Here is a 26,059-nt window from a genome sequence, read left to right on the forward strand (position 1 = left end):
CATCAGAGCTGCGGAGCCTGGGGCAGGGCCTCCAGCTCCCGGGAGGGGCCTGAGAGGGCTCCTAATACAGGATGTGGCAGTCACAGAAGCCAAGGGATGAAGGTGTGTATTGGGGGTGTGTGGAGGAGAGCAGGTGCGGGGAGAGGCAGGGCTGGGAGGGGTCCAGTGGCCACCTTGTGGTCATCCCCTGTGCCCTTTCCATGTGTGCCATCCATGCCGTGCCTCTGCAGCCAGACAGGCCGGGGTTCAAATCCCCACTGTCACTCAGTAGCTGTGTAACTGGGGACACGTTACTTTCCCTTCTGAGCCTCACTTTCATATCTGTAAAATGGGAATAAGAAATCCACACACGTCTTTTGGATATTGTGAAAATTTATTGAGGTAACTCATGTAGACGCCAGCCCAGAACCTGGCGCATAGGAAGTGTTCAGAAAAAGTTACTTATTTGAATTTCCATTTTGTAGATGAGGACACTGAGACTCAGAGAGGTTAAGTGATTTACTCAAGGTCACACAGCATGTCTGTGGCAAAACTGGGCTGAGATATCAGGGCCCAGAGAGGGGACCGGCTACCCAGTGAAAGGGAAATTCGGTGTTGCTGTGCAATGCGGCTCCAAGACACCAAGACCTCCCTCCCAACCAAAGTGCTCTGCAAGGTCCTCCTACGTGAGAATCCCGGTGCCACCACTGCAGGCGTGGCCAGTTGGCTGCGTCAGCGTGGAATCCTTCGTCAGCTGCTGTCCAGGGCATCATCCCAAGGGCAGGTGCGTTCATCTCTAGGTGGCTTTTAGGTTTTCCGCAGGATTGTCCCCATAATTGGTCCTTTTCCCTTTCACAACTCAGAGGCGTGGTCAGGGTAGGTGTTAAGCTCCATTCTTCAGCTGGACACACAGGCACAGGGGCTGATGATGGAAGAGTGGGTTCTGGAAGGCAGCAGCTGCCCAGGAGACGCAAGGTCAGTGTTAGCTAGTTCTGACTCCACCCAAGGGGAGTGATGAAGGGGCAGATAGAGGCAGGCAGTGTGGTGTAATGGTTAGAGGCTGCTTGGTGGTCGTGTTGAGTTGTCAGAGCCTCAGTTTCTTCATTTGTCCAGCAAGGGCGCCATGGGCTGTGGGAAGGCTGGGTAGTGAAGGTCTGGAAGACCCTTAGCATGGTACCTGCACAGAGCAAATGCTTGCCTACACAGAAGCAGACCCTGAGACTGGGATTTGGGAGCAGGTAGCTGATTTGGGAGGTGACTCCAGGAGATGCTGGTGGGGAAGGGGAAAGTGAGGCAGGGAAGGAGGCAGCCTGGCGTGTTATCAAGGGAGTGACCCTGTGGGCACTTGGGGCTCAGTCCCACTGGGGCACTGTGGGAGCCAGTGTGGAGTTGTTCCCTGCCCCCAAGGGGTAAGGAAGTGGGTTATGCCCCAGAGGTTGTGGGCGGTCAGAACCTGGGAACCACAGCCATGGCTGTTTTGGAGAAGTGTTACTGCACAAAATTGGGGTTCTCTTGCCCAATGTGCATAATTAATTACGGCATCAGTCTTTGGGAAAAGAGACCAGCTTTATTCTGCGAGATCAATCTGTAGGGAGACAGGGGGTGTGTTCCCTCAGATCTGTCTCCCCGATTCAGGATTTGGGGTGAAATTTATGAGGTTAGGGAGAATAGGCTGGCACGTGGAAATGCTAGAGGGACTGGTTTTGATTGATGGGCTTCAAACATTTATGGTAAGGTTTTAAACCTTTATGATGAGGTGAGGAAGGAATTTTAACACCGATCTTCCTGAATGAGGGACGCCTCGCTTCTGATAAGAGTCTGACTTCTGGGGGCCGGCCCCGTGGCTTAGTGGTTGAGTGCTCGCGCTCCGCTGCTGGCAGCCCGGGTTTGGATCCTGGGCGCGCACCGACGCACTGTTTCTCCAGCCATGCTGAGGCTGCGTCCCACTTACAGCAACTAGAAGGCTGTGCAACTATGACATACAACTATCTACTGGGGCTTTGGGGAAAAAAAAAAAGGAGGATTGGCAATAGATGTTAGCTCAGAGCCGGTCTTCCTCAGCAAAAAGAGGAGGATTAGCATGGATGTTAGCTCAGGGCTGATCGTCTTCACAAAAAAAAAAAAAAGAGCCTGACTTCCAGGTTCTAGTCGCGTTCTGGTCGTGCCCCAGTCCTTTGGTTCTGCAGTCATTTCAGGACAAGATTTCTTCTTCTGTGCACGCTCTGGCTATGTGACTGCACATTTTCTGAAATGTTAATCACTCTGTTGAGTCACAATTCTTAATCACTCTGTTGGTAAGAGATGGCGTCAGTTGAGCTGGTCCTGGAGGGCCCGTGGTTACAGAAGTGCCCAGCTTGGCAGGGTGTTGGAGCCACTGGCCTCTGACAACATCTTGTGGGCTGGGACAGAGATCCCTTCACTGGGACCAAATGGGACCCAAGAGCAGAGGCCCTGCCCATCCTCCACGCTCCTCGAAAGCCCCCTTCCCGCAACAGATCCTATATGACCCTAGGGAGGCAGAAGAGACCTACTCCAGACAAGATGGAGATCAACTTTTTCATCTCCCTTGTGAGTGGGGGTTCAAGCCCAGATTTAATATGATTTAGAAAAGTAATGGAATGTGATGTGTGGCACGCAGACCACAAAGTGTGACTGGGAGTCGAGGACACGTGGGGAGCTGCAGCACAGGGCCTGGCACTCAGCAACTGCCCACAAATTGTCCGCTGACCCTGGGAAAGCGCCTTGCGCAGGGTCGTGTCCTGGCCCCTCCGTGTCCCTCTCGGCCTAGTCTGTGTCTTGTAGGTTGGAGAAGCTCCTTCCTGGCTGCCTTCCCGGGCTGTGAGCTGTTCTGACGCCTCTTTATGCCATGAAGTTGGGTAATGCCTTTTCCCAAAACCCCCACCTGCCCCTTGCTGCAGGGCCCCTCGTGGAACTGAAGGGCTGTGTGTGCTGGGGCAGGCCCGGGGCCTGGAGAACAGGGGCCCTATTGTCTGTCCTGAGTCTGCTGGCATCAGAGAGGCCGGGGAGACAATGGCAGTCAAGCACCGTCCAAGTGGGAAGGGCCTTCAGTGATAAGGCCAGCATCCTGGAGGCCAGGTAACAACAGTGACGATGACATTACCCACAGAGGACATTGTCTGAGCACCTTCCGTGTGCCAGGAGCACTTCTCTCTCATTTCCTCCTGACTGCAGCCCCCCAAGGTGGGGACTATGATTCTCCCCATTTTATAGAGGGAAACTGACGCCCACGGAGGGGAAACCACATCCCAGGGTCAAACAACCATCGAGGGTCCAGGCCAGAACTGAAAGGCTCCTGCCAGAGTCACACTGTGCAGAGAGCCCTCGACCCCCCACACAGCCAAGATCAACAAAACCTGTGTCCCCCACCAAAGAAGTTGTCCCACCATAGGTGGTCTTAAGGCTGACACGGAAGGCAGGAGGGTACAACTGGCTTGCTTATTCCTGAAGCCCAGGGAGGTGGCCGAGACCCTGGATATTACCCACTTGCGGTCTGATATGCCCCAGACATAGCTCAGACATGGCCCAGATTGGCTCCGATGGGCCTGAACTTGACCCATATGTGGCTTGGATGTCCAGTCCCCAAGCCCGCCAGGGGCAAAAAGACTCCTGAGCTGAGACAAAGATACATGCCATACTGCAGGAGTCATAGACGAGCATTTATTTCTTGCAGCGAGGGACAGTCTGCAGAGATGGCTCTCACGTTCCCGCTGGGACCCAGCCTGCCCTCGATGGCCACAGTGCATGTCTTCACTGGGAAAGAGAAGAGCGGTCTGGGGTTCTACGAGTAGGCTGGGGTGACCACAAGGGCATCCTGGAATTGGAGGAGAACAGTCAAATGGGTTTTTACCTCCTGCCTTGTGGTGGTTTATGCTGGTTTGTCCTCCACAAGGTGACCGCTGGCACTGGGGGTCGTGATCCCGAACTCACTCATACAGAAATCTTGGGAGGGTCAGAGGAGTACCGTCTGTGTGTGAACAGTGATGCTATGCCCGGGTCTGGGGCACAGGTAAAGTACCTGCACATGGAGTGTTGGATTGTGTAGGACCATTGTCCCCAAGCCCAGCTGGTCACCAAAATTCCCCAAGAAGTTGTGTAAAATGCAGATTTCCGGTTGTATCCATTGGGACCCAGGCAGCTAAAATTTTAACAACCGTCTGCCTTTTTTCTGAAACTAAGTGTTATATGAGGAACTTAATCTATTAGATTCCCCCAATATTTTATGATAATTTCCAAACATACAGCGAAGTTGAAAGAATTTTACAGTGAACACTTGTGTAGATTCTACCATTAACTTTTTAAACCCTACTTGCTTTATCTCCTATCTATCCATTTAATCATTCCTTTGACTCGATTTTAAAACATACATTATAAAGCTATAAAAAGGAAATCAACGTGCGGTTAGCCCAAAACAAATGAATAGAGCAAAACAGGAAATTTGGAAACAGATCCAAAGAATGAAACAATACCTTTCCAATGCAAACTGCAAATGATGGATTATGCAACGCAAGTTGATTTTAAAAAGAGGAAAGTTGTGAAATGTCCCCCAATAAGAGATATGTGAAATAAACCAAACAATCCAGCCTTCCGGTTTTGTGGACACCAGTTGTCCGTCCAACATGAATCCAGCATGGTACGTGTCTTAGATAAACTGCTCATGCTGTAATTGGGTCATTGTAATGTAGTCCATTAGTGCATAACCCATGTTTTCAGACATCTGCTGGGTTTTATGGATGAGGAAGCTGGACTCAGAGAGGCCGAAGGACCTGCCTGATGTCCATGGCTAGCGAGAGGCAGAGCTGGGATTTGAACTGGTCCTCTGGTCCCTGACAGACTCGGCCTCTCTGTACCATCCACGGTATCCTTCTCATTACTCTCCATCAACCCCAGCTGAAGGCTGGGCATGGTTTTTGAGGATGGGCAGCTGATAATAAATCAAACATCAATTTGCCTTTGAAGCTAGTTAACAAAGCGTCCTACCCTCCCCACAAATGCAACCCCGTTGGGGGCATTTTTGAGACTTCCTTTCCTCTGTGGGTTTCTCCAGAACTAAACAGCTTAGGCATTCAGTGGTACCAATCTGCAGCTTTGGGCAAATCAGGACTGATAAGAGTAAAAGGTTTGGTCTGAAGTACCTCCCTGGCCTTGAGTTGGACACCTTCCATGGAAGGGTGGGCAGTCACCTGTGGATTTTCTTAGTTGTTGATAAATCCCCTTTCAATGTGTCTGTCCCTCTAGAGTGGACTAGAAACTCCAGGAGGGCAGGGGTTTCTGTCTGTTTTGTTCACTACTGTGATCAGTGCCTGGCACACAGTAGATGCTTAGTAAATGCCCGCTGGCTGGCTGACTCTGAGATGGGCCCGTCTTACTGTCATTGGCTGATGCAGAAGTGGGGGCTCAAGGCAGGGGGTTATCAGGACAGGCGCTGAGTGCCAATCCTGACTCTGCCACCTACTGAGTATGTGACCTTGGAAATGGACTTGCCATCCTTGATCCTCAGTTTTCCCATCTGTAAAATGGGGATTACAACACGACCCACTGCATAGGGTGGGCATGAAGACTGAGCAAGATGCAGCCTATACCCTAGTGCCTGGTACAAAATTAGGGGCTGTTAAATATTATTAATGATAATATTCGGGGGTGGGGGTGATGCTGCTACAGCTCCCTTCCCAGCAGCTGCCAATGAGAGTCATTCGCTCAACAAGCATTTATTGAGCATCTACTGCATGCCAGGCCTTACTGAATGAATGAACAAATGAATGAATGAATGACAGATAGATTGGAAAAAGCTGGAGGGGTATCGATCCCAGCCTAGGACGGTCACACCCTTACACTTCCAGATGAGGAAGTGTGGCCTTGAGAGAAGGCACTTGCCCAAGGTCCCCCGTGAATGACCAGTGGGGCCAGGAGTGGAACGTGGGCCCCACCTCCCAGCCCGAGGCTCTCCCAGCAACCGTGACCTCCCCGGGGCAGGACGGTTAACCCCACTCACGTTGGTCAGTGAACAGGAAACTGCCTCGAATCCCAAGGCCTTCACCATTGGCACTGGGATCCCGGATCTTAACTTGCCTGAAATAACAAATGTGGTCAGAGACTGGTGGGCCTGGGGTGGGACTGGGCAGCCGCGGGGCAGGCTCACAGTTCCTTGAGGGGAACTTGAGACCTGGCATGTCTGATTCAGACTGTCCCTTCTGCCTCTGCTCACCTGGGTTCTCTGGCCCCAGCATCCACCTAGCCTCATTTCCCTACCCTTTGCCTCTAGCACTGGCTTCTGGCTGGCTCCTCACATCCTCTCACACTTCTGCTCAAGAACCATCAAGGGCTCCCATTATCCACAGCAGAGGTGTCTATGCTTTGAGATTTCCCACTCAAATCAAATAAAGCAATGAAAATAGGCAGAATTAGCATAGGTTACCATTTCTCCCCATCCCCATGACCTGGGGCTTAATGAGAGTAGTTCCACCGTTTCTCTCGGCTTCCTCCACAGTAGCACAAATAACAATGCCAACATCAGCAATGGCTGAGAAAAGTTGAGCCGGGACTGTGCCTGGCACCCCCTTTCTGCCCTTACAGACAGCATCTCTTTTATGCCTCTGAGGAGGGCACTCTTATTCCCCCGTTTTCCAGATGGCGAAAGCCAGGCTCAGGATGATAAGGCAGCTTGTCCAAGGCCAGGCAGCCAGCAGGAGGGGGAATTAGGACTTGGACCCAGGTCTACCTGAGGCCCATGGAGTGTGCTCTGGTTGTCTGTTTACACCCCCGACTCTCCTACTGTTGGCCCTGTGAGGCTGGGCATTGCCTGGTTCATCATTGCACGCCTAGGTTCTGCCACTAGTAAAGGAATTGGGCTGGGAAGTTGGAGATGGCAGAGGTCATTTCCAGCTGGGTGACCGGGAAGGCTTCCTGGAGGAGATGGAATTTGAACTAGGCTCTGAGGACAGGCGGAAAATGAATGAAAGGGGCCCCACGTGGAGATGCAGGTAGATGCAGTAGAATAAAGCACCACCAGCAAAGCCCTGGGGAGTGTGGGGGTGGGTAGCAAAGGGATGCACCGTTCTCATTTGGCAGCAGGGCGGAGGCGAGGATCTCGGCGGTGATGTCTTTCAGAAGCTCAGGCTGTGAGAGAGAAGGGGCATTGTCACCCTGGCTGAGCAGCCGAAGTCTTCCCAGCCATTCCCACCGGCCCCACCACGAGGGCAGCCAGTGAAAATGCCAGGATCCCAGGTCCCCTGCTGCTCAGAGCTGCAAGGGCTCCCAGGGACCAGACAGGCTGGCGGCGGCACAAACTCAGCTGGCCTGGGGCCCTGGCGGATGGGGGGACTGAGGTGCATTAAAGGGATGCGCCCCCTGCCCCCACGCTCAGGGGCTCCACTGCCCTGCTCTGTTCTGTTCCACCACTCTGTTAGGTGCTCAGTGAATGCCTGAGCCAGGAGGCTGGACTTTGTGGCCTGTGGAGGCCAGCCAGCCCACCATGGGGCTGCCTGTGGGGACCTCGTTCAAAGCAGACCCTGGGCAGTGTCTGTTTTCGAAATGGCCCATCCTGGGCTATCCCCCATGTCTCAAGGGAAGATCTGTTAATACTCACGTTGAACAGGCCAATGCCCGAGTTCATCAGGTGGATTCGATTGGCGCTGCAACAGAAGATGCCCGTGAGAAGGGCCCCTTGGAGTTCATTCATTTATTCAGTCAACAACTGTGTATCGGGCACCTACTATGTCCCAGGCACAGTGCAGGCTCTGGAAATATGGCAGTGGACCAAATAAAATCCTGGCCTCATGAAGCTTACATTGCAGTGGGGTGGGGGGTGGGGAGGAGACAGAAAACAAATAGTTGTCCAAAGAGCAGAAAAACCACCCCCAGGAGTGAGTGAACTGTGAGAGAGTTCACTGTGGTGAACTGGGGAGTTTAGGCTGCTTCTAAAAGGGGTAACTTATTCCCAGCTCAGCTGTTTGTTGCCATGTAGGAGTGCAGGCCCACGGTGGCTAGGTATTCTGATTTTTATATGTTGACAACTAATTTATGTTTAAAAAACCCTAACCCGATGTGGGCTGATCAAAACACATCCATGGGCTTGACTGGTCCCAGGAGGCTCCAGCTTGCAAACCCTGAACTCCCTCTGAGGCGGCAGGGGGATGGTGGGATGGGAGGAGAAGTGGGCAGGCAGCTGGATCCCTGCACTTCTGGGCTGGGCTCCATGGGTGCTCAGCATCCGGGCATGACTGTAGCTGCCACTGTCTTGGAGGCGTCCAGAATGGGCACCCAAGTCTCAGAAGACGGTGCTGGGCAGGCTGTTCCTGTGGTCAGGGTCAGGCTGCCCCATGGCTGCTGCAAGCTCTTCCCTTTCCTTCTCTCTCTCTCCTTCAGTCCTCGACAGCGGGACAGCCCGGGGGGGCAGCCTCCCTCACCTTTTCTCGATGCTCACACCCCAGAGGCTCGAAACACTGGGTATTTAAAGAAACCCAGTGGAATGAGATGAGACTTGTTTTCATCCCCAGAATCTTCATAATAATTTACATGTTTACCTGATTTTATTAAGGTTGAGCATGAGTCGGTCACCTTTGGTGTAAAACTGAGCTTCTGAGCTGGCTTCCTGCAACAAGAGAAGCCCAGGCCCCATTTCTTTGAAGAGAACACGTCAAGTGTGGGGGGTGGGGTTATGCAAGGAGGCTCTGGGGTCAAGCTGACCTATTTGAATCTCAGCTTCTGGCTCTGTGACCTTGGGAAAGGGTTTGACCTTTCTGGGCCTCACTTTCCTCATCTATTAAATGGGATACTACCTGTACCCGCTCCCCATTGAACAGATGACCACACGGGACTGTTGTGGGGAAGGAGGATGACGATGATGATGACAGCAGCCAATAAGCATGGAGCCCTCACTGTGTGACGGGCAGTGTTTTAAGAACTTTATATGGTTCTCTCCTTTGATCCTCACAATGCTATGAAGTTGGATATAGGATAATAACCCTATTATTACCCCATTGTAGAAGAGAGGAAACCGAGGGATGAGGATTATTAAGCCCCTGGTAAATGTTAACCATTATTATCATCAGAAAGGTCAGAAGCTAAGCCAAGTCTCAAATATGGGTGCCAAAGATATACATCAACTTGACCTGCAGACCTGAGGGCAGAGTGCCAGGCTCTAGCTCCAGGTCAGCCACATCCAGAGAACAAACAGGCCTGGGCTTGGCGGCCTTTTGAAAAATGCCTGCCATTGGCCACGAAGGAACAGGTCACCAGGGAGTGAGGCTGGCCCGGCAGTCCATTCCCACTGCTGGTGGGGGCCCGGAATCTCCTCCAAGCCAGGAGGCCAGGGCACTGTGCATCCTGCAGTCTTTGCGAATTGCGTGTGGACAATTGCTGTGCACAGCTGTACGTGGTAACCCTGCTGTAAGGATAGTTGCCTACATTAGCCTCCTTCTACCCACCAGGTACCATCCAGCCTCCTTGGTTAAGCACAGTTCCAGTGCCCAACCGCGAATCCTGCCTCGTCTCTCTCTTCTCTTTGCCCCCTGAGGTGGATGCAGTTGGTGCCCCACTTGGATCCCCTCTATAGGACAGGGCATCCACCCCTCAGCTGCTGAGTGCTGCTGCTAACAGGTCACAGCTGTCCCCTCCCTGGAGCATTGCCCTTACTATATGGGGCTGCCTGGCTGGGAGGTTAAGTTCCTCCTCTCCCTGGGGGCCATTGGTGACCAATGACTGACCCACGAGTGGGGTACAAAGGGCCTGACTAATAAGTCACAGGGTCAGAGTCAGGCCCCCAAAGCTCCCAATTCTTGGTTTAGCGCTCCCCCCACTCCACTCTGCTGGGTGACAAGAGTGGTGGAAACGTTTAGCAAAGCAAGAGGGGTGAACAGGAACAGTGAATAGGAGGATCCCCCAGATTGCTCCCAACATCTCAGACAACTGAACTCACGATGCCCAGGGTGAAGAAGGGGCGGTGGACTTCGCTGGTGGCAAATATTTCCAGCACAATCAGTTGGGCCACCTTGGCCATGCCCTGGTCCAGAAGGAGCTCTGGGGTCTCCAGAGTCATGATCCTCACGATCTGCGTGGGTGCAAGCTGATCTGCAGCCTGGAAGGACAGCAGACCCATATACAGCCTCCCAAGTGCCTCGCCACGGCCCACAGGCCCCGTGTGGCCCCACGTGGCCTGGCCTGTGCCCACCTTCCCGGCCTTCCTGCTTCTTCTCTGTGCTCCAGCCAGACTGTCCTTCTCTCGGATCCTGGAATGGACTGCTATCCCCCTCTGTCTGGAGTACCCTTCCCTCCAGGGAAGCCCTCTCTAGTCTTCCAGACTATATCAGGTGCCCCAGTAACGCTCTCATAACCCCTAGGATCTGTCCTTTGTCACCACGCTTGTAACTGATTATCTGTGCAATTATTTGATTCAGGTCAAACTGTCCTGCTAGACTGAAATCTCCACGGGGACAGCGATCTGGTCTGTAAAAGACGCCAGTACTGGAAGGAAGGAGAGCGGGCCTACGCGTGTTTTATTCCCCAGAGGCCAGTGGACAGACCACAGCAAACGCCCATCAAGCTGCAGACGGCAAATGGACCAACCTGTTCACTGATCACTTTGATGCTCGACTTTAGCCGGCGGGCCAGCTCAGGCAGCTGAGGGTGAGAGGAAGCCAGAGCAGGTTAGGGGGCGGAGAGGGGAGGCACGCCTCCAGTAGCCCCGCTGCTGGGATCCCTGGAACCCTGGAAAAGCTGGGCGGGCCTGGTGGTCCAGGCCACATGTCCGTCACTGGTGGAAAACAGCCCTATGGCAGCTGCCGTGAGGCATGGGGGCCCCGCTGGCCTGGACTTTTACTGGGGGTTGGTGGTGGCTGGGGTCTGTGGGCAGCTCCCTGCTCCCAGAGGACGTAGAGAAGTGACCCAATTCTGGCTACAGTCATGACTGTGGTTGCTGGTTGACTCCTCTTTTCTCATCATCCCAGCCCCTTGTGCTGAATTCTAATCCTCAAGAGCTTGGTGATGTGTTGCCTGTCAGCTGACGTGAAGTCCTGACACTCTCGCATAACTTTGGGCCAACGCTTCCCCCTTTTGGGCCTCAGTTTCCTCATTTGTCACCCTGGAGGAGGTGGCACACTCTAGATGACTGGTGATTGCCTGCTGTGCTGTGTTGGATTCCAAGGCTGTGCTGGCATCTAGGCTCAATAGAAAGGAGGGCCCTGATTGATTAGTGATGTCTGCCATGGGCCCCATAGTGAAGGGCAGTGGTACAATTTCCATCCCTGGACCACTCAGTATCCAAGATGCCCTTTGGCTCGACAGGACTGTTATTTGGTAGAGAAAGCAGGTGTCTCAGGTTCCAGAGGGCAGAACCAGGTCTAGGGGTGGATGTCTCCAGGGAAATTTTCAGCTTTAGAGCTATATGTCAGACATGCAGTCTGTTAGAGGACGGAGTGAGCTCTCCATTACTGGAGGTATTTAAACTGAGCCTGAGAGGGGATTCCTGCTCAGGGGCTTAAGGGGTCCTTGTGCCCTCTTTGATTCAGGAAATTCCCATGATGTAGCAGAGGTGGCCCCATCCTCTGTCCCTTGCTGAGGCTTACCACATAGTCCAACAGGACCATGAGTGCTTCTGGAGGGTCCAAGGTGGCTATTGCAGCTTTCACCACATCTTGCCTTACGGTGAGGCTGAAAGGTTCACCGTCCGGGGTTGGCATCGTCAGGGGAACTGCAGACTCGTTGAACCACTTGGTGACTTCTCCCTGCGCGTCCAATGACTTGGCCTAAGGAGACATACAGCAGAGAGTTCGCTGGGAACTTAAACTCTACAACTTACTCAATAACAACCTAGAAGGAAATGACACCATTCAGCCTGTTTCCCTTTTTGCATTTGCTGCCAGGAAGCTTAGCCTGGAACTCAGTGCCTTGCCATAGGTGTTGAGTTATCTCAGGTGCCTAGCAAGGTCTACTCTACCTGCACCACTCAGATAACCTCTGATTTTTTTTGAACCTAGGTGTCTTACTTGGCATTTAGATTTCAACTTAGATACCTCACAAATCCTTTGGATGAAGGGAAAATTCAAAACTGCAACAAAATGGATGGAAGTGTTTGATGCTGCAGTTTTCCAAGGGGTCCATGAAAACTGGTCTGGGATTCGTGCACCCAGGTTGGCCTGGTCCCTCAGGGAGTCCAGCCCCAGTGTGAGTGTGTGGCTCCACATTTCACGGACAGCTGAGTTACCGGGCTCCCATGCGGTCTCATTTCATCCTCTCCTTGGTGACTATTATTATCTACATTTTACAGATGAGGAAACTGAGGCTCAGAAAGGTGAAGAAACTTGCCCTAAGCCACACAGCAGGGGAGTTGTGGAGCTGGGAGAGACACTTGGTCTGTGTGATCCTCAATGTCCTGGGTGATCTCAGTGTCTTGATCCTCGGACCCAGATATTGGGGATTGGCAGGGGCTTGCCTGGAGAAGGACCAAGAACCCCAGGCCGCACACTCCTGCCCCTGCCTGGGGACTCAGGTTCGGAGGACAGATCATAGGGTCGAGTCCTGTGTGTGGCCCTTAGATTCCACCTGCTGGTTTTTCTCTGTCAGAATGGTTTACATGGGACACGTTCAGCCTGTTGAGATTTTTCTAAATCAGCCTGTGTGTCCTAACTGTGACTGGCGTTTTCTCCCCTGAAACAGACCCATGGTGTCTGACCCTTGGCGGTCAGAGAAGGGCAGTGATGTCCCCACTTTATCTTCGAGGTCCCATGACACTCACCCACAGGTTGAGCTGGATGGCATTATCCTTGATGGCAGGAGACAGAAGGTCAAACTCCAGGTGATCAGAGCCGAGGTAAAGGGGCACTGCTCAGCGACAAGAAGAAAGTTCTGTGAGGGTGGAGGGCAGCATCAGATGGGGTCGGTTTGGGGGCTGCTTTCGGCTGGAGCTGCATTATTGCACCGGAGTTGGGGGGTAGGTAGGGAGAGCAGGAGTGATGACAATGATGGTGGTGACGACTGACATTTATGGAGTGTATATCTTGCCAGGTACCGTGCTAAAGCTCTGCGTGTGTTAGCTCATGTAATCATCACAATGACCTTAGGAGGCAGGTCCTATCATTACCCCCATTTCACAGATGCAGAAACCGAGGCTCGGGAAAGTGAAACGACTTGCTCAAGGTCATACTGTGAAAGGATTTGAACCCAGTCAGTCCTATGCCAAAGTCTTGGTTTGGAACCAAACTGACCTCTTGCTTATAACTCCCCACCTTCCCCTCCAGACTGTGATTTGCACCCCTCACCCAGGCAGGACCTGGGTCTGCCCCTTGGATCGCTTGTGTTCATCCGGGGATTCCCCACTCGGCCGCCAGGTGGCGGTGGCGTCTCTTCTGCCCCAGCTGTTGGGTGGAGAAAGGGGAGGGCGGGGAGGGGGCGCATGCCTCCCGCCCTGCCCCGGGGGAACAGAGGAGCCAGGTAGACTTCCGTTTGACCCCAGTGACCTTAGCTAGTCTCTTCTGACCTCTGAAAGTGTTTCCTCATCCTACAGTGTGGGTAAAACAGTAAAACCAGTGTCAGGGCGGCCAGGACGGGTACCTAGTAAAGTGGCTCAGATCTGAATTACACCAGACTTGGACTTGAAGAATGAAGTTTAAGCTCTCCCCTATCACTAATTTCCTCTGTGAACTTGGGCAAATGACCTAATTTCTCTGGGCCTCCGTTTTCTTCTCTGTGAAGTGGGGAATGATCACGACGTCATGCAGTTGTCTGAGGAGTCAGCCAGACAGCACGTGTGGAATGCCCAGCCCAGCGGGCGCTCCGTGGTGCTCAGTGCATGTCGCTTCCGTTCTCCTCTTCCCACTCCCCTCTGCTGGCCCTTTAAATGAGCTTCTTCAGATCCCAAAAGAGTACTCGGCAGAATTTTCTTCTTCCCTCCAATTCTCTCTCTGAGGGGTGCAGGGCAGAATCCCGAGGTGGGGGCAGAAGCCTGTGTCCTCTGATCTCTGCTACTCTTGGCGAGGGAGACGTGACATCCTTCCTGGGCACACATCTTGTCTCTTCCCTGTTCCCTCTTGTCTAATAGCCCACAGTGGTGTCTGTATCGTTCATTCATTCATCCATTCAGCACACATTTGTAAGCACTTCTCTGTGCCAGGCAGGGCACCTGCTGTGTGCCTGGAACTTTCCTGGTAACTTTCCATCCTCACTAAGCAACTCGTGAGGTAGGGATGTATAAGTCCCATTTTACAGCTGAGGAAACTGAGGATAAGGAAGTGGAGCTGGCTTTCGTAAAGTCACGGAGCAAGTCAATGTCAGAGCTGGGATTTGAACTTGGGTTTATCTGGAGCACCTGCTGGCTCACATAGAAACTTGCATGTAGTAGGTGCTCATGAAGTCACAGTCGTGAATTCCCGTCTGCTCCTCCAGCCTGCTGCTGGGCTGAGTTGCTGCTCAGGCCTGACTGGGGAGGCGCCCTGGGCAGAGGAAGGGCCTGGCGGCCAGCTCAGCAACAACGTAAAAGAGATGGGAGAGAGGGGTGCACCTACCCCTCACCAGGCGCAGGAGGTCCTCTCGCATGTCCTCAAAGGCTGCCTTGATCACGGGACACAGCTGCAACAGCACAAAGGCAGGGCTTCCATCAGCGAGGGGCCGGAACACAGCCCCACAGTGACCGTGCCCAGCCTGCCCAGCCTGAGTCCCGCCGTTGTGCCCAGGCCAGCCAGGTTGTCATCCATGGGGTTGAGGACTCAGTGGTTCGTCCACTCCCCCAGAGCCATCCCTGCTGCTCAGAACCTACCCCAGCCCCCAGTGTCGCCTGGGCAATGTCCCTTGCCCTATGGCCAGGGTGCGCCCGGCCTGCCAGCTGCCCTCCCCATCAGACTCCTCGTTTTCTTCACGAGAGCCCTCGTTTTCCATGAGAGGGAAATGGAGAATTCATTCCTTCATTCACTTATTCATTCAACAAATTGTTACTGAGTCCCTTCTGCGTGTTGGACTCTATAACAGAGGCCAGAAAGACAGACCTAACCAGACTCATGGACTATCTCTTTGTGCCCTTTGGGGGTTTCGAGCCCCAGCACATCCCTTTCCCCACTGAACTCTTCTCCCCTCAGAACTGCCAGCAGTTCCCAGCAGGGGGCAATTTTGTTCCCCAGGAGACATTTGGAAATTTCTGGAGACAGTTTTGGTTGTCACAACTTGTTGGGGGGGTGTTGTTGGCATCTAGTGGGTAGAAGCCAGGGATGCTACTAAACATCCCACAATGCACAGGACAGCACCACAACAAAGAATTATCCGGCCCAAATGTCAACAGTGCCGAGAGTGAGAACCCTGGCCTCACCTAGCCCTGGTCTCGCCTGTTCTGTTTGAGGATGAGGTTGAACATTTGACTCACTTGCCCTTGGCACCCAAAGGCCTTGTCCTCAGGTCTAGGCAGCCCATCTTCCAGGGCAGTGCTCCGAGGTTTTGTCATTTTGTCTTAGGTACAATTTCCCTAGTGGGAGAACCTCTGGTTGACCACCCATTGCTACTCTCGAGAAAGGACAATGCACTTTGAGAAATGTTAACTTATTCTATGAAACACCCATTCCCTCTCCAGGCTGCCTTGCCAACCAGAACCCAGGGAGGATGGAGGAATCGGGCTCAGAGACGCCCAGCATTCACTGCTAAGAGACTGCCTGCTCTTTTTGGGAAAAGTGTCCCTGGCAGTCTTGGCATCTTCTCCCACAATTCCCCTTCATTCCCTTCCACCAGTGGGCTCTCAGCCCTGGCTACACGTTAGACTCTCCAGAGGAGGTAGAATCTTGTGCAACACTAGGGCCTCGCCCAGACCAGTTACATAGGAGTCTGTGGGGTACAGCCCAGATATCTGTATTTTTAAAAGCCTTCCCAGGAGGTTCTGATGTGCAGCTGGGGTTGGGACCCACATATTTACACTGAAAGGGTCTTCAGCATTTTCTAGATGGGCTTCTGCCAGATTTAAAAGTAGGGTGCCTTTTCCCTTCATGCCAAGTAACATATTCATACAACCATCGTATCAAATCCAGTGAATCATGATGGGAAACCAGGATTGTTAATGGAATACCAGTTTTCTCATATCATTCACTATATTTGGCTTTTCACCCTTAAAAACAGATATTATGCAAGGAGCATTTTATAATCCCAAGTTCTTGCCATCTTTTCTAGTGGAAAATACATTTTTAGCTATTAAAGTATGATGCCAGTTAAAATATAGTTTTGCTGGAGGCTGGAAAAAATTTCCAGCTGGGCCTTACTTTAAGAATCTCCTACCTTTAAACAGAAAAAAAGATTTCTTAAAAGAAAAAATATCTCACATAAGAAAAGCCAAATTGTACAAAATTATTTACTTTCAGATTCCTTTATGAAGGCTTTCTGGGATGGTTTACTAAAGTGTTAAATATGATGCAGCTATGACAATAATTACAAATATCGTACAATGGCATAGAAACTAGATATAACTTAAGGAATATCCAATAGCATTGACTCCCAGTGCAGCCACGTAACAATATGAGTGAGTGTGGATGGGGTTTGGAAGGCACAAGAGAAAATGCAGCCAAGTTAAAGTAGAAGAATGTGGGTACTTCCCTCCAAAGTTCTTTTAGTTATTACATTGTCTTTTCAATTCAAAAAAGTTTTAGTATAAAAAACATATTAATTATCTGAGAAGGTGTTTTGAACCCCAGGAGGCACGCTATTGTGAATACATCTTGGAATTTACAATGGGAATCAACAGTCAACGTGGATGAATCCAACTGAAAGCGCTTTAGTTGACCTGTGACATGTAAGGGACATATAAATTGAGATTGACTTGAGTTTACTGACTCAGAAAAATAAACCCAACAGGACTGGGGGGCTGACAGACCCCTGAGGACCATAGATTGGTGTGAGACACTGACTGGTATACTAGAGCCAGCTTGTACCAGTTTGCAAGGGCCAATTGTTGCACATTCAGGAATTTCTGAGCCCGGTGCTAAGCCCAGACATTATTAAAAATTAAATTATATAAACTTACGACTAAATATATTATACTAAAATCAAAGTTAATGAAAACTCAAAACTCATTCTTTCCTAATTATTTTGTTATATTTTATCTGTTGCTATATCTATATATTCGTTGTATATTATCTATCGCTCTTGGGGTTTTTTATGTCTATTGTGTCTGTGTGGTGGAAATACCACAAAATAGCATGCTACTACTCATTTCTTCCCAACTCTGCTCAGTGACATCACATCAGTAGCTTGAAATTGGCCTTGGAGGTTTACACCAGAGAAATCAGCGAATGCTACAAATCAGGGCTCCCTTCCCTCCAGAGTCAATTGTTAACAATTCATTAGCACATCACAGATCAAGGTCTCCTGGTTGACTTCTGGCAGCTCCATTACCTTGAACTCAATGACCCATTGCTGAAAGAGTGATCCAGGCCCAGAAGTCTCCCGCTCAAGGAGACACAGGTCCCTAAGCACCAGCTTGCAGTTCCACCCCAGCCCTGCAGGGGGAGCAATCTTTGTAGGCCAGAGGGGCCTTGATTCCACTCACCTGGCTTCTCACCAGCGTGGGCAGCGTTGGCACCAGGACGCTCATGACCTTATCAGCTAAGGAGTTGACCAGGAAGGAGAAGCTTCCGGAGAGGAGAAGGGGAGAGAGATTAGGAAGGGTCAGAGATGACCACCTCTCCCCCGTTTGACAGAAGGGGAGACGGAGTCCAGGGGAGGGAGGAACTTGCTCAAGGTCCCATGACCTGTTAGAGACAGGGCTGGGAGTAGAACCTGAGCCGGGTGTAGACGGTGGCAGAGAGGTTTCAGGGAGCAGAGGCTGGGGGTCGTCTTTAGAAATTTGTGCCAGAGGCTGGGGTGATGGCAGTTGGCATTCTCCCCATTCTCCTGCTAAGTGCCTGCTGTGTGCTGTGCATATGCTGAGTGCTTACTCATGGCTGTGGCCTGATCTGGTCCTCTCCCTGTGGTCTGGACGGTGAGGCACAGGGAGGTGACCTGCCCAGCGTTGCCCAGACAGTAAATGAAGGAGATGCGTTTGCCTGAGTCCACCGTGTGTTTTTATCCATGGCTCCACCCAAGCCGGCCTGAGGTGGTTTGAGGGGCCCTAGGAAGGCGGCTCCTTTCCACCTTTAAATGTTAGCCCCACTTCCCAGCATGAGGCCTGAAATCCCACGGTTATGGCTTTCACCCTTGATGTCTTGAACTTTCTTTGGCATCGCAGATTCCTTGGAAGGAGCGCCAGATAAAGAGTCAGGAGGCCCTTTCTTTCTCTGGACCTCAGTGTTCTCCATCTGTAAAATGGGCAAGGCCACCACCTGGCTTCCCTCCCAGGCGTGGTGGGAACCCAGCGGGAGGTGGCGGCACTCACCGACGTAGCAGGCTGATGCGCAGGCCCGCCTGGCTATTGGAGCAGTTGCTGAGGACGAGAGAGGGGCCCCTCTCGCTGGTCTGCACTTGGATGATGGCCTGGGTGTCCGTCTCCATGTGCATCTCCACAATGCTCTTGACCAGGGGCCTGGGAGTGGAGGTGCCCGACGCTGTGAGCACCATCCCAGCCCCAGGCTGGAGCAAACCTGGCTCTCTCACCTCCCCTCTCAAGCTCCTTTGCTGGGTTCTCCTCATCTCCCCAGTTTTTCTACCCCAACATGTCCCAGGCTCAGTCTTTTTATTACTTTCCTGGTTTAAATCCTCTGCATTTTCCAACAGCTTCTAAACTTATACCCTACTCCTTACTCAGAAGTCTCAAATTTAACATGTACGAAACTGAACTGTGGATCCTCCCTAAACCTGCTTCTCGCACCATCTTCCCCATCTTGGTTCCTGGCCACTCCATCTTGCCAGTTGCACAGGTAAAAACCTTGGAGTCAGCTTTGACTCCTCAATCTCTCTCTCCTCCCACATTCAATCATCAGGAAATCCTGTTGTCTTTCCCTACCTCCAAAACGTGTCCAGAATCTGACCACTTCTCACCACTTTTCTACCCCCAAACCCTGATCATCCAAGCTATCACTGTCTCCTCCTGAATTATTGCAGTAATTTCTGGATGGCCTCCCTGCCTTTACTCTTGCCCCTGTACACAGCAGCCAGATGGATTCTTTAAAAATGTTAAATCATGTCACGTTCCTCCTCTGATCCAAACCTTCCATGGCTCCCATCTTACTTGGTAAAAGCCAAGTCCTCGCCTTGGCCCACAGGCCCTGTGTGGTCTGGCCCCGGCTGCCTGCTGGCCTCACCTCCTGCCACTCTCCCCTTCCCCCGCAATTTGCCATTCTTTGAACAAGGCAAGTGCACTCTTGCCTCAGGGCCTTTGCACTTGCTCTTTCCTCAGCTTGGAACTCTCTTTTCCAGATACCTGTGTGGAGGAAAGGGAGGATTGAGTGGATGAAACTGTCAGGCCCACTGTGCCTGACTGAGGGGACACTCACGTCTTGAATCCAGCTACCATGTCCAGGGGGACCTTGACCACCAGTTCCTGGCTGTCGGCTGAAGGTTGTATCTGCAGCTGGAGGACGTAGGCTGAGGTGACTTTCAGCCTGGATGGGACACAGAGAGATGAGATTCATGCCTCATGCTCAACTGAGCATCGTCCCCAAACCAGCTCCCCTCCATCTTTCCTGTCTCCCTGGTGCCCAGCCAGCAGCCGGACCCAAGTCCTGTCCACTGACTCCTCCCCAGCGTGGTCTTGCCCCATCCCTCCCCTCCACTTCTGCTCACAACGCCCCGTGGCTCTCTCCACCCCACTTAGGAGATGAATCCCAGCTCCTCGGGCTGACTTGTAAGACCGTCTGTGATCTGGACCCACTGACCTCTCAGTCCTCACCTTAGAGTTTGAGCTCCAGCCATCTGACCAACTCTCACCCCTCTAGGCCTTTGCCTAGGCTGGTCCCTCTGGCTAGAGTGACATTTTCTTCTTGTCTGCTGGTGAGCATGGCGTCACTGGCTCACCTGTCACCTCCACTAGGAAGTGTCACCTTATCCCTTCACCCTCCCACCCCAGCCGACCCTCATCTGGGGTCATCTATTAGGCTTCCTGTGTCACTCTCTGATGGTTGTTGTCAACTCTTCTGGGAGCTTCTGAGGGAGGGAATTTGTTTGATCCATTCTTCACGGTCAGGCAGAGTTGACACTAATTGATGCTTGTTGACTGATGGATTGAGCATGCAAAGTGTGCCCTGGGCAGGGGTGTGGGGAAGGACCTGCCTCCCAACATGGTTCTGCTCCACTTACCAGATGATGTACTTCAAGATGAAGTCCACCACACTGCCCAGGATGCCCCTGGCTGGCTTCGTCTGCATGGTTCTGAGCAGCGGCAGCCGGCGGAGGATGTCGACGGCATCGTGGTCCTTCAGCTTCTGTGTCAGCTCTGGAGGCAGATCCCAGGGATTAGGGTCCAGCGGGAGGGGCAAGAAGGATGGCTTGGCGGGGGCTCAGGCTGGGAGGGGGCATCACTCAGGACTGCTCAGACTTGGACGTAAGGCGGGGGTATGGGTGGCTCCATCCTGAGCGTCTCCACTGTGCAGATGTGGCCTTGTGGAGGATGGCCCAGATGGGTCATTTTCACATGAAGACTGAGGCTGGGGCATTGGGGGACCACTGACACCCCTGAGCGTTGCCAGCCTCTGCTGGGCTCGTTGGCCAGTGCACCGGGCACATGGACCTGCCTCCCTCCCACCAGCCAGTGGCAAACGGTTCCGGAGTCAAGAGGCAGAGATTCCACGAAGCCCATTTGGGGACTGTTTGGCTGCCAAAACACGCTTGCTAACAATTCCCTGGCATCCACGTCCTGTGGGCCCGTTGTCTGAAGAGCCTCAGGTGCTGAGCAGAGAGAGGAGGAAGCGGGATCCCTGGGTTCTGGTCCCTGCCGGACTTTTCCCCTGGCAGCCAGAGCCCATTGGGCTTGTGCGCGAGCAGGTCAGAAGCACCGGAGATCGATGCTCCGGAAGCAGCCTCCAGCCACTGACCGATGGGGCCTGCTTATGACCCCCCTGCTCCCTCGACTCTCGGGCAGGATGACTCAGACGTGTGCCCCACTCTGTCCCAGAGTCCCGTGTGTTTTTACCTCTCAGCAACAAAGCCACACTTTCTGCCTGCTTTGTGATGCTGGAGCAGGGCCCCGGAACATTCCTCCCTGGCCAGCTGGCACAGTGTTAAGCCACGTCAGTAGAGGCTCTGGAGTGACGTGGAGGAGGAAGGTGCTCCCTCCTGGCCCTGGTGTGCTCCTCTCCCCAGGCTCCCGTGGTGTCACTGCGCGGGGCTGCGTGCTCAGCAGTGCTCCCGAGGGCAGCTTGTGACTCCTGCGGGCACCCCAGCTCGCCTCCAGGCAGTCACAGAGAGGGCTTCCCAGGGAGTCAACAGCGACCCCCTCCCTCGGAGTGGCTTCCCAGAGAATTCCATCAGCTCCCCAGCAGGCCGTTCTCTGCCCACTAGCCTCAGCAGCCAACTGTGGACCCGCTCTGACCCGGAGCAGCTCAGGGAATTTCCCCACCAGCCAGTGGTCTTCAACCACACTCCTCCCATGAGGTCTGGGGAGGACCCTGCCCTCCACATTTCTTCTGTCCTTGGATTAGACCCCCCACCCAATCCCTAGGGTATCCTTTGGAATTCTCTCTTTTTTCCTTCTTAGCCAATTTCCCGTTACTCCAATCCCCTGCTCATAATTCTTTTTTTTTTTGTGAGGAAGATCAGCCCTGAGCTAACATCCATGCTAATCTTCCTCTTTTTGCTGAGGAAGACCGGCTCTGAGCTAACATCTATTGCCAATCCTCCTCCTTTTTCTCCCCAAAGCCCCAGTAGATAGTTGCATGTCATAGTTGCACGTCCTTCTAGTTGCTGTATGTGGGACGCGGCCTCAGCATGGCCGGACAAGTGGTGCGTCAGTGCGCGCCCGAGATCCGAACCCGGGCCGCCAGTAGCGGAGTGCGTGCACTTAACCGCTAAGCCACAGGGCTGGCCCCTCATAATTCTTTATACAAACCTGTCTGTTGGGCTTACTGAGTGGTTCCTGCCTCCCGATGGCCCTAACTCACACAGTTGCCCAGCAGGACTGAGCTCCGGTCCCAGTGGTGACTGGCTTGCTCTTACCTGCCTTGCTTCCCACTCTCCTGCAGGTGTTTCTGGGGGTCACCTCCAAAACCGCCCACTTGTCCACAGCTCCCCGACTCAGATTCTGCTGTCGAGGAGACCTAAACCATGGCTGCTCATCTCCAAGCTCCTTCTGGCTGAAATTCCATGTGCTTGTGACTCACCAAATGGGCCCAGGGCACCTCTGCCCCTCTGCTCCTTGTCCCTACTAGGGGATCCCTCCTCTGGCTATAGCACCTGTGTGGCTCCCCAGGACCTGGCCCTGCCCCTGCCCATCCAGCACCCCCCAGGCCCGCTGCGTGCGGAGGGCTGGTCTCTAAGTGCTTTAGATGCACCTCCAGGGCCGACTGATTATCATCCTCTCCTGGGACAACACTTTGGAGCAGCAGTTCTCAACCCATTGTCCCTAGGAGACATTTGGCAATGTCTGGAGACATTTTTGGTTGTCACAGTTGGGCCGAGGATGCTACTAATCATCCTAGAATGCACGGGACAGCCCCCAGCAATGAAGAATTATTTGACCCACATGGTCAGAAGGGCCGGGTTTGAGAAGCCCAGCCACAGAGTTCACAAAAGCTCTTGTCACTTCCTGTCCTATTGGGTGATCCCAACGACCCCGGGAGGCAGGCCCTCTCATTTGTTTCCAGAGGAGGAAACCGAGGTTCAGGGACTTGCCCAGGGCCACAGAGCTGGAGGGTAGTAGGCTGTGCCTGGGCCCCAGGCCCCCAGACTCCTGGCTGAGGGTCTGCGCTCTGGGACTGGCTGCACCCTGGGTCTACCTCAGCGGAGGGGCGCTGGCAGTGGGGTTTAGACAACAGCAGTAGGGGGGACAGCTGCATCATCGCATGCAGCGCTCCACACCCCTCCTGCAGGCCACCGAATCTGAGTAGCGGGTTTTGAGAATCATGGAATTTAAGAAGGGGTCTTGGAATTATGGACTCTTGAGATCACAGACACCCCCAACCTTTATATCTCATCCACGTGAGTCTCACCCTCGACCTGGGATCCCAGCCGTGCCTTGCACACCCCCAGTGACGGGGAGCTCCCTCCTTCCTTTGGAGGGCTGCTCCACCTGCCCCCTTGCCTTATGGTGCTGAGGACTGGGCGGCCGAGACTTACTTTCTTCGATGACTTCTGGGCTGAGGCTGAGAACGGCAGCGGGGCTGAGGGTGGCTCCAGCCAAGGTGGCTGCCAGCAAACCACAGAGGAGGGTGAAGGTCTGCGGACTGGCCATCTTCTTGGGGGTCAGTAGTAGCAGGGGGCAGGCCTGTCAGAACCCAGTCAGAACCTGGGGTGAGCACAGGGCCCTGTTGGCTGGGCAGAGAGACCAAGGGCAGGCCCACCACGCCTGCTGACTTGGGACACTGAGTCCAGGAGAGGCTGTTCAGTGAAGTGGTTCAGAGAATGGGCTCTGGAGCCCAACTCTTTAGGTCTGTGTGCTGCCTCTGCTGCCAGGTGCTAGTTGCGTGGCCTTAGTCAACCAACTTAACCTCTCCATGCCTCAGTCTTCTCACCTGGCAAATGGGCATAATGAAGTAGTGCCCTTCTCCATAGCGTTTGGCACTTAAACCCTCTATGGCCCAACCTCAGCCAACTTCACCGCCTGCTTACTCTCCTCTTGCTCTATAAAGTACCAGTCATTCCAACCTGCTTGAAGTTTCCAGAACATACCCTGTTGTCTCCTGTGTCTGCGCCTTTGCACCTGCTCTTCCTGGTTCCTGTAATGCTTTCCCCCTTCCTTATTTGCCTGCTGAACTCCCATTCATCCTTGAGAACTCTGCCCACGTGTCCCTTTCTCTGTAAACCTTTCCCTCTCCTGCAGCCTGAGACCCTGGACCGCACTTGGAGACGTGTTGCCCTGGGAGCTGGTGTGTGCCGGGACAGGATGTTTGGAGGCAGGAGGGAGATGAGAATTCAGGTGTAGGAGAGCTGTTTGCTTAATCTGCAATTCTAAGGGGCCTGAGGAGGGAGTAGGTGGCTTCTTGGAGCCAGGGAGAGAAAGGAGGAAGAGAGGGAGAGGGCTGCGGGCGTCTCCTGGGAGAGGAGCTGGGGCGTTCTGGCCCCAGGCTGCCCTGTTCCCTCCACGGGGCGGAGGATCTGCACCTGAGCTCCAAGCTTGCACCCCGGCTCTGCCTCCAAGCCTCCGATGGAAGCTTCTGCCTCCTGTGGACTGTAGGGAGGGAAGGGAAGGAAGATGCTGACCCGGAGACCGGAGCCCTTGCTTGGCTCACCATGTGGGTTTCTTGCTGCTAAAGACAAATGTGGCATCCGGATGACTTGTGTCTTCCGTGAGCTGGAGCAGCGTGAGCTCTGTGAGACACTTGCGATGATTCAACACCAGCCTCCCTGGCCAGGCCGTGAGCTCCCGGAGGGAGGGTTGGGTCCACCTGCTCCCTGTTGTGTCCCCAGCACCCAGCATGGTGCCTGGCACACAGTGGATGTTTAATAAATGAATGGTTGCTGAATGAAGGAACGGCCTCTGGGAGCCGTGGAAAATGGGGAATCTTAGCCTGCTAAACCGAGGAGGTCTGGGCCGAGGGGACCCCTGTCAAATCACAGGACCCCCATCCCTGAGTGTCAGGAGGCCTGAGGGTGGAGGAGAGATATCATGGGCCTGGGAGTCAGAGAGACTCGAGTGGAGGCTTCTACCACTTGCTGTGTGATCTTGGACAAATGACTTACCCTCTCTGAGTCTTGGTTTTCTCATCTTTAAAATAAGGGATAATAATAATACTTACATCACAGGGTTGGGAGGATTAACTGAGACAATCCATTTGTGGCCTGGTACGCCACAGATGCTCCATGATATTAGCTTTTATTATGATTATGACAGCTATTATTACTAATACTGGGGTCAGAAGGAACCACTTTGCAGTCAAAGCCAGAGGACAGAGGTGACGCCCTGTACTCTGCTCTTTTGCCCAGGAAGCACTCCCCACCCCCACTCCATAATCTTTTTCTTTCAAGTACCTTGACCCCATTTTCCCTCCATTATCTTCGCGCATCACCCTGTCCTCCCCTGATCAGAGGTGCTCAGGGAACCAAGAGGACGGTCGCATCCCCTGCTGTGGAAAGGCATCTCCCCCACAAATCCAAGCACTGTGCACACACCCACAACATCAGATCTCACCTCCTGGCCTTTGCTTATGCTGTTCCCTGTGCATGGGATGGCTTTCTCTCTTCCTTTGTCCAGACAACTTTTACACAGCTTCTCAACCGACATGTCACCTCTTCCAGGAAGCCTTCCCTGACTGCCCTCTATCACCATGTCCCTGGGCTTTCTTTGAGCACAGCATGTACCACATTGGCCCATATTGGGAGTTCCTCGAGGGCCAAGACTGTCTGATACTTCTTGAACCCAGAATCACCCCAGCACAGGGCTGGGCACAGAGGAACTGGCGAGTGCAGAGTGGGTTTATGTCATGAGGATGAGTTCAGGGAAGGACTCAGCCCGTCTGATTCCTTCATCACCACTCTTTGGTCTTCTGGGTGAGGGAGCTGGGCACCTCTCTAGCCCCTGGCCCTGACCTCAAGACGATCCTAGTGGACTGAGAGACCTCACCCCGGGGCCAAGCTTCCCTCCTGCTCCTGACCTGACCAGACCCCAACAGGTGTATCCAGCTCCGAACCCTCCTGGTGACTAGACCCTCAGCCCCTCCTGCACACCTTTACCTGGACACGTTGGAGTCCTCGGCCCACTCTTCTCCTCAGCTGGGCAGTGAATCTGGGAGTCATTTTATATCCTGCAGATGCCGACGAGGCAGCCACCCTCTGCATTTGGACGGAGGTCTCCAAGGTAAATATTTGTGGCTTCTTGTGAACCACAGCCCCACCCAGAGGCAGCCTCTGGACTCCAGCTTCCCAAGGTTTGGAGAAAGGAGGATCTGGCTGACATGAGGGGTGGGCGGGGTGCTGGGGCACGTGGCAGGGGAGCTGGACCCGGCACGGTGAGGCCCGTACAAGGGGCTCCCTGCCTCCTGGGCAGCCACTCCCATAGGGACAATGATGAGAACAGTAG

At 53.3% G+C, this 26,059-nt stretch overlaps 1 protein-coding gene across 1 annotated transcript; it reads right to left on the reverse strand.

Moving 5' to 3' along the window:
- Window positions 1-3,642: 3,642 nt before the first annotated feature.
- On the reverse strand, window positions 3,643-25,835 carry BPIFB1 (BPI fold containing family B member 1). The gene is made up of 16 exons (XM_014796802.2): window positions 25,714-25,835; window positions 23,161-23,308; window positions 20,188-20,323; window positions 19,386-19,493; window positions 18,329-18,475; window positions 17,504-17,585; window positions 14,493-14,556; window positions 12,728-12,813; window positions 11,559-11,738; window positions 10,561-10,614; window positions 9,914-10,072; window positions 8,520-8,587; window positions 7,583-7,628; window positions 7,050-7,113; window positions 5,990-6,066; window positions 3,643-3,811 (listed from the first exon to the last, which is right to left on the reverse strand). Exons 1-16 carry the CDS (start codon window positions 25,816-25,818, stop codon window positions 3,779-3,781), a joined length of 1,557 nt encoding a protein of 518 aa, XP_014652288.2. The 5' UTR covers window positions 25,819-25,835; the 3' UTR covers window positions 3,643-3,778.
- Between the last annotated feature and the right edge of the window lie 224 nt (window positions 25,836-26,059).

This window comes from Ceratotherium simum, chromosome 21, assembly GCF_057802395.1.
Source record: "Ceratotherium simum simum isolate JZ-2026a chromosome 21, ASM5780239v1, whole genome shotgun sequence".
In the NCBI taxonomy this organism is placed as follows: domain Eukaryota; kingdom Metazoa; phylum Chordata; class Mammalia; order Perissodactyla; family Rhinocerotidae; genus Ceratotherium; species Ceratotherium simum.

What these genes read in the sequence shown, in the direction of transcription:
- BPIFB1 (XM_014796802.2), bottom strand. Translation starts at nt 25,818, where the DNA reads ATGCAGAGGGTGGCTGCCTCGTCGGCATCTGCAGGATATAAAATGACT. An exon ending in ATGGTAGCTGGATTCAAGAC is followed by an intron (nt 18,476 to 19,385) that starts GTGAGTGTCCCC and finishes CTCCACTCCCAG; the next exon opens with GCCCCTGGTCAAGAGCATTG. An exon ending in CGGGCATTGGCCTGTTCAAC is followed by an intron (nt 7,114 to 7,582) that starts GTGAGTATTAAC and finishes TCTCTCTCACAG; the next exon opens with CCTGAGCTTCTGAAAGACAT.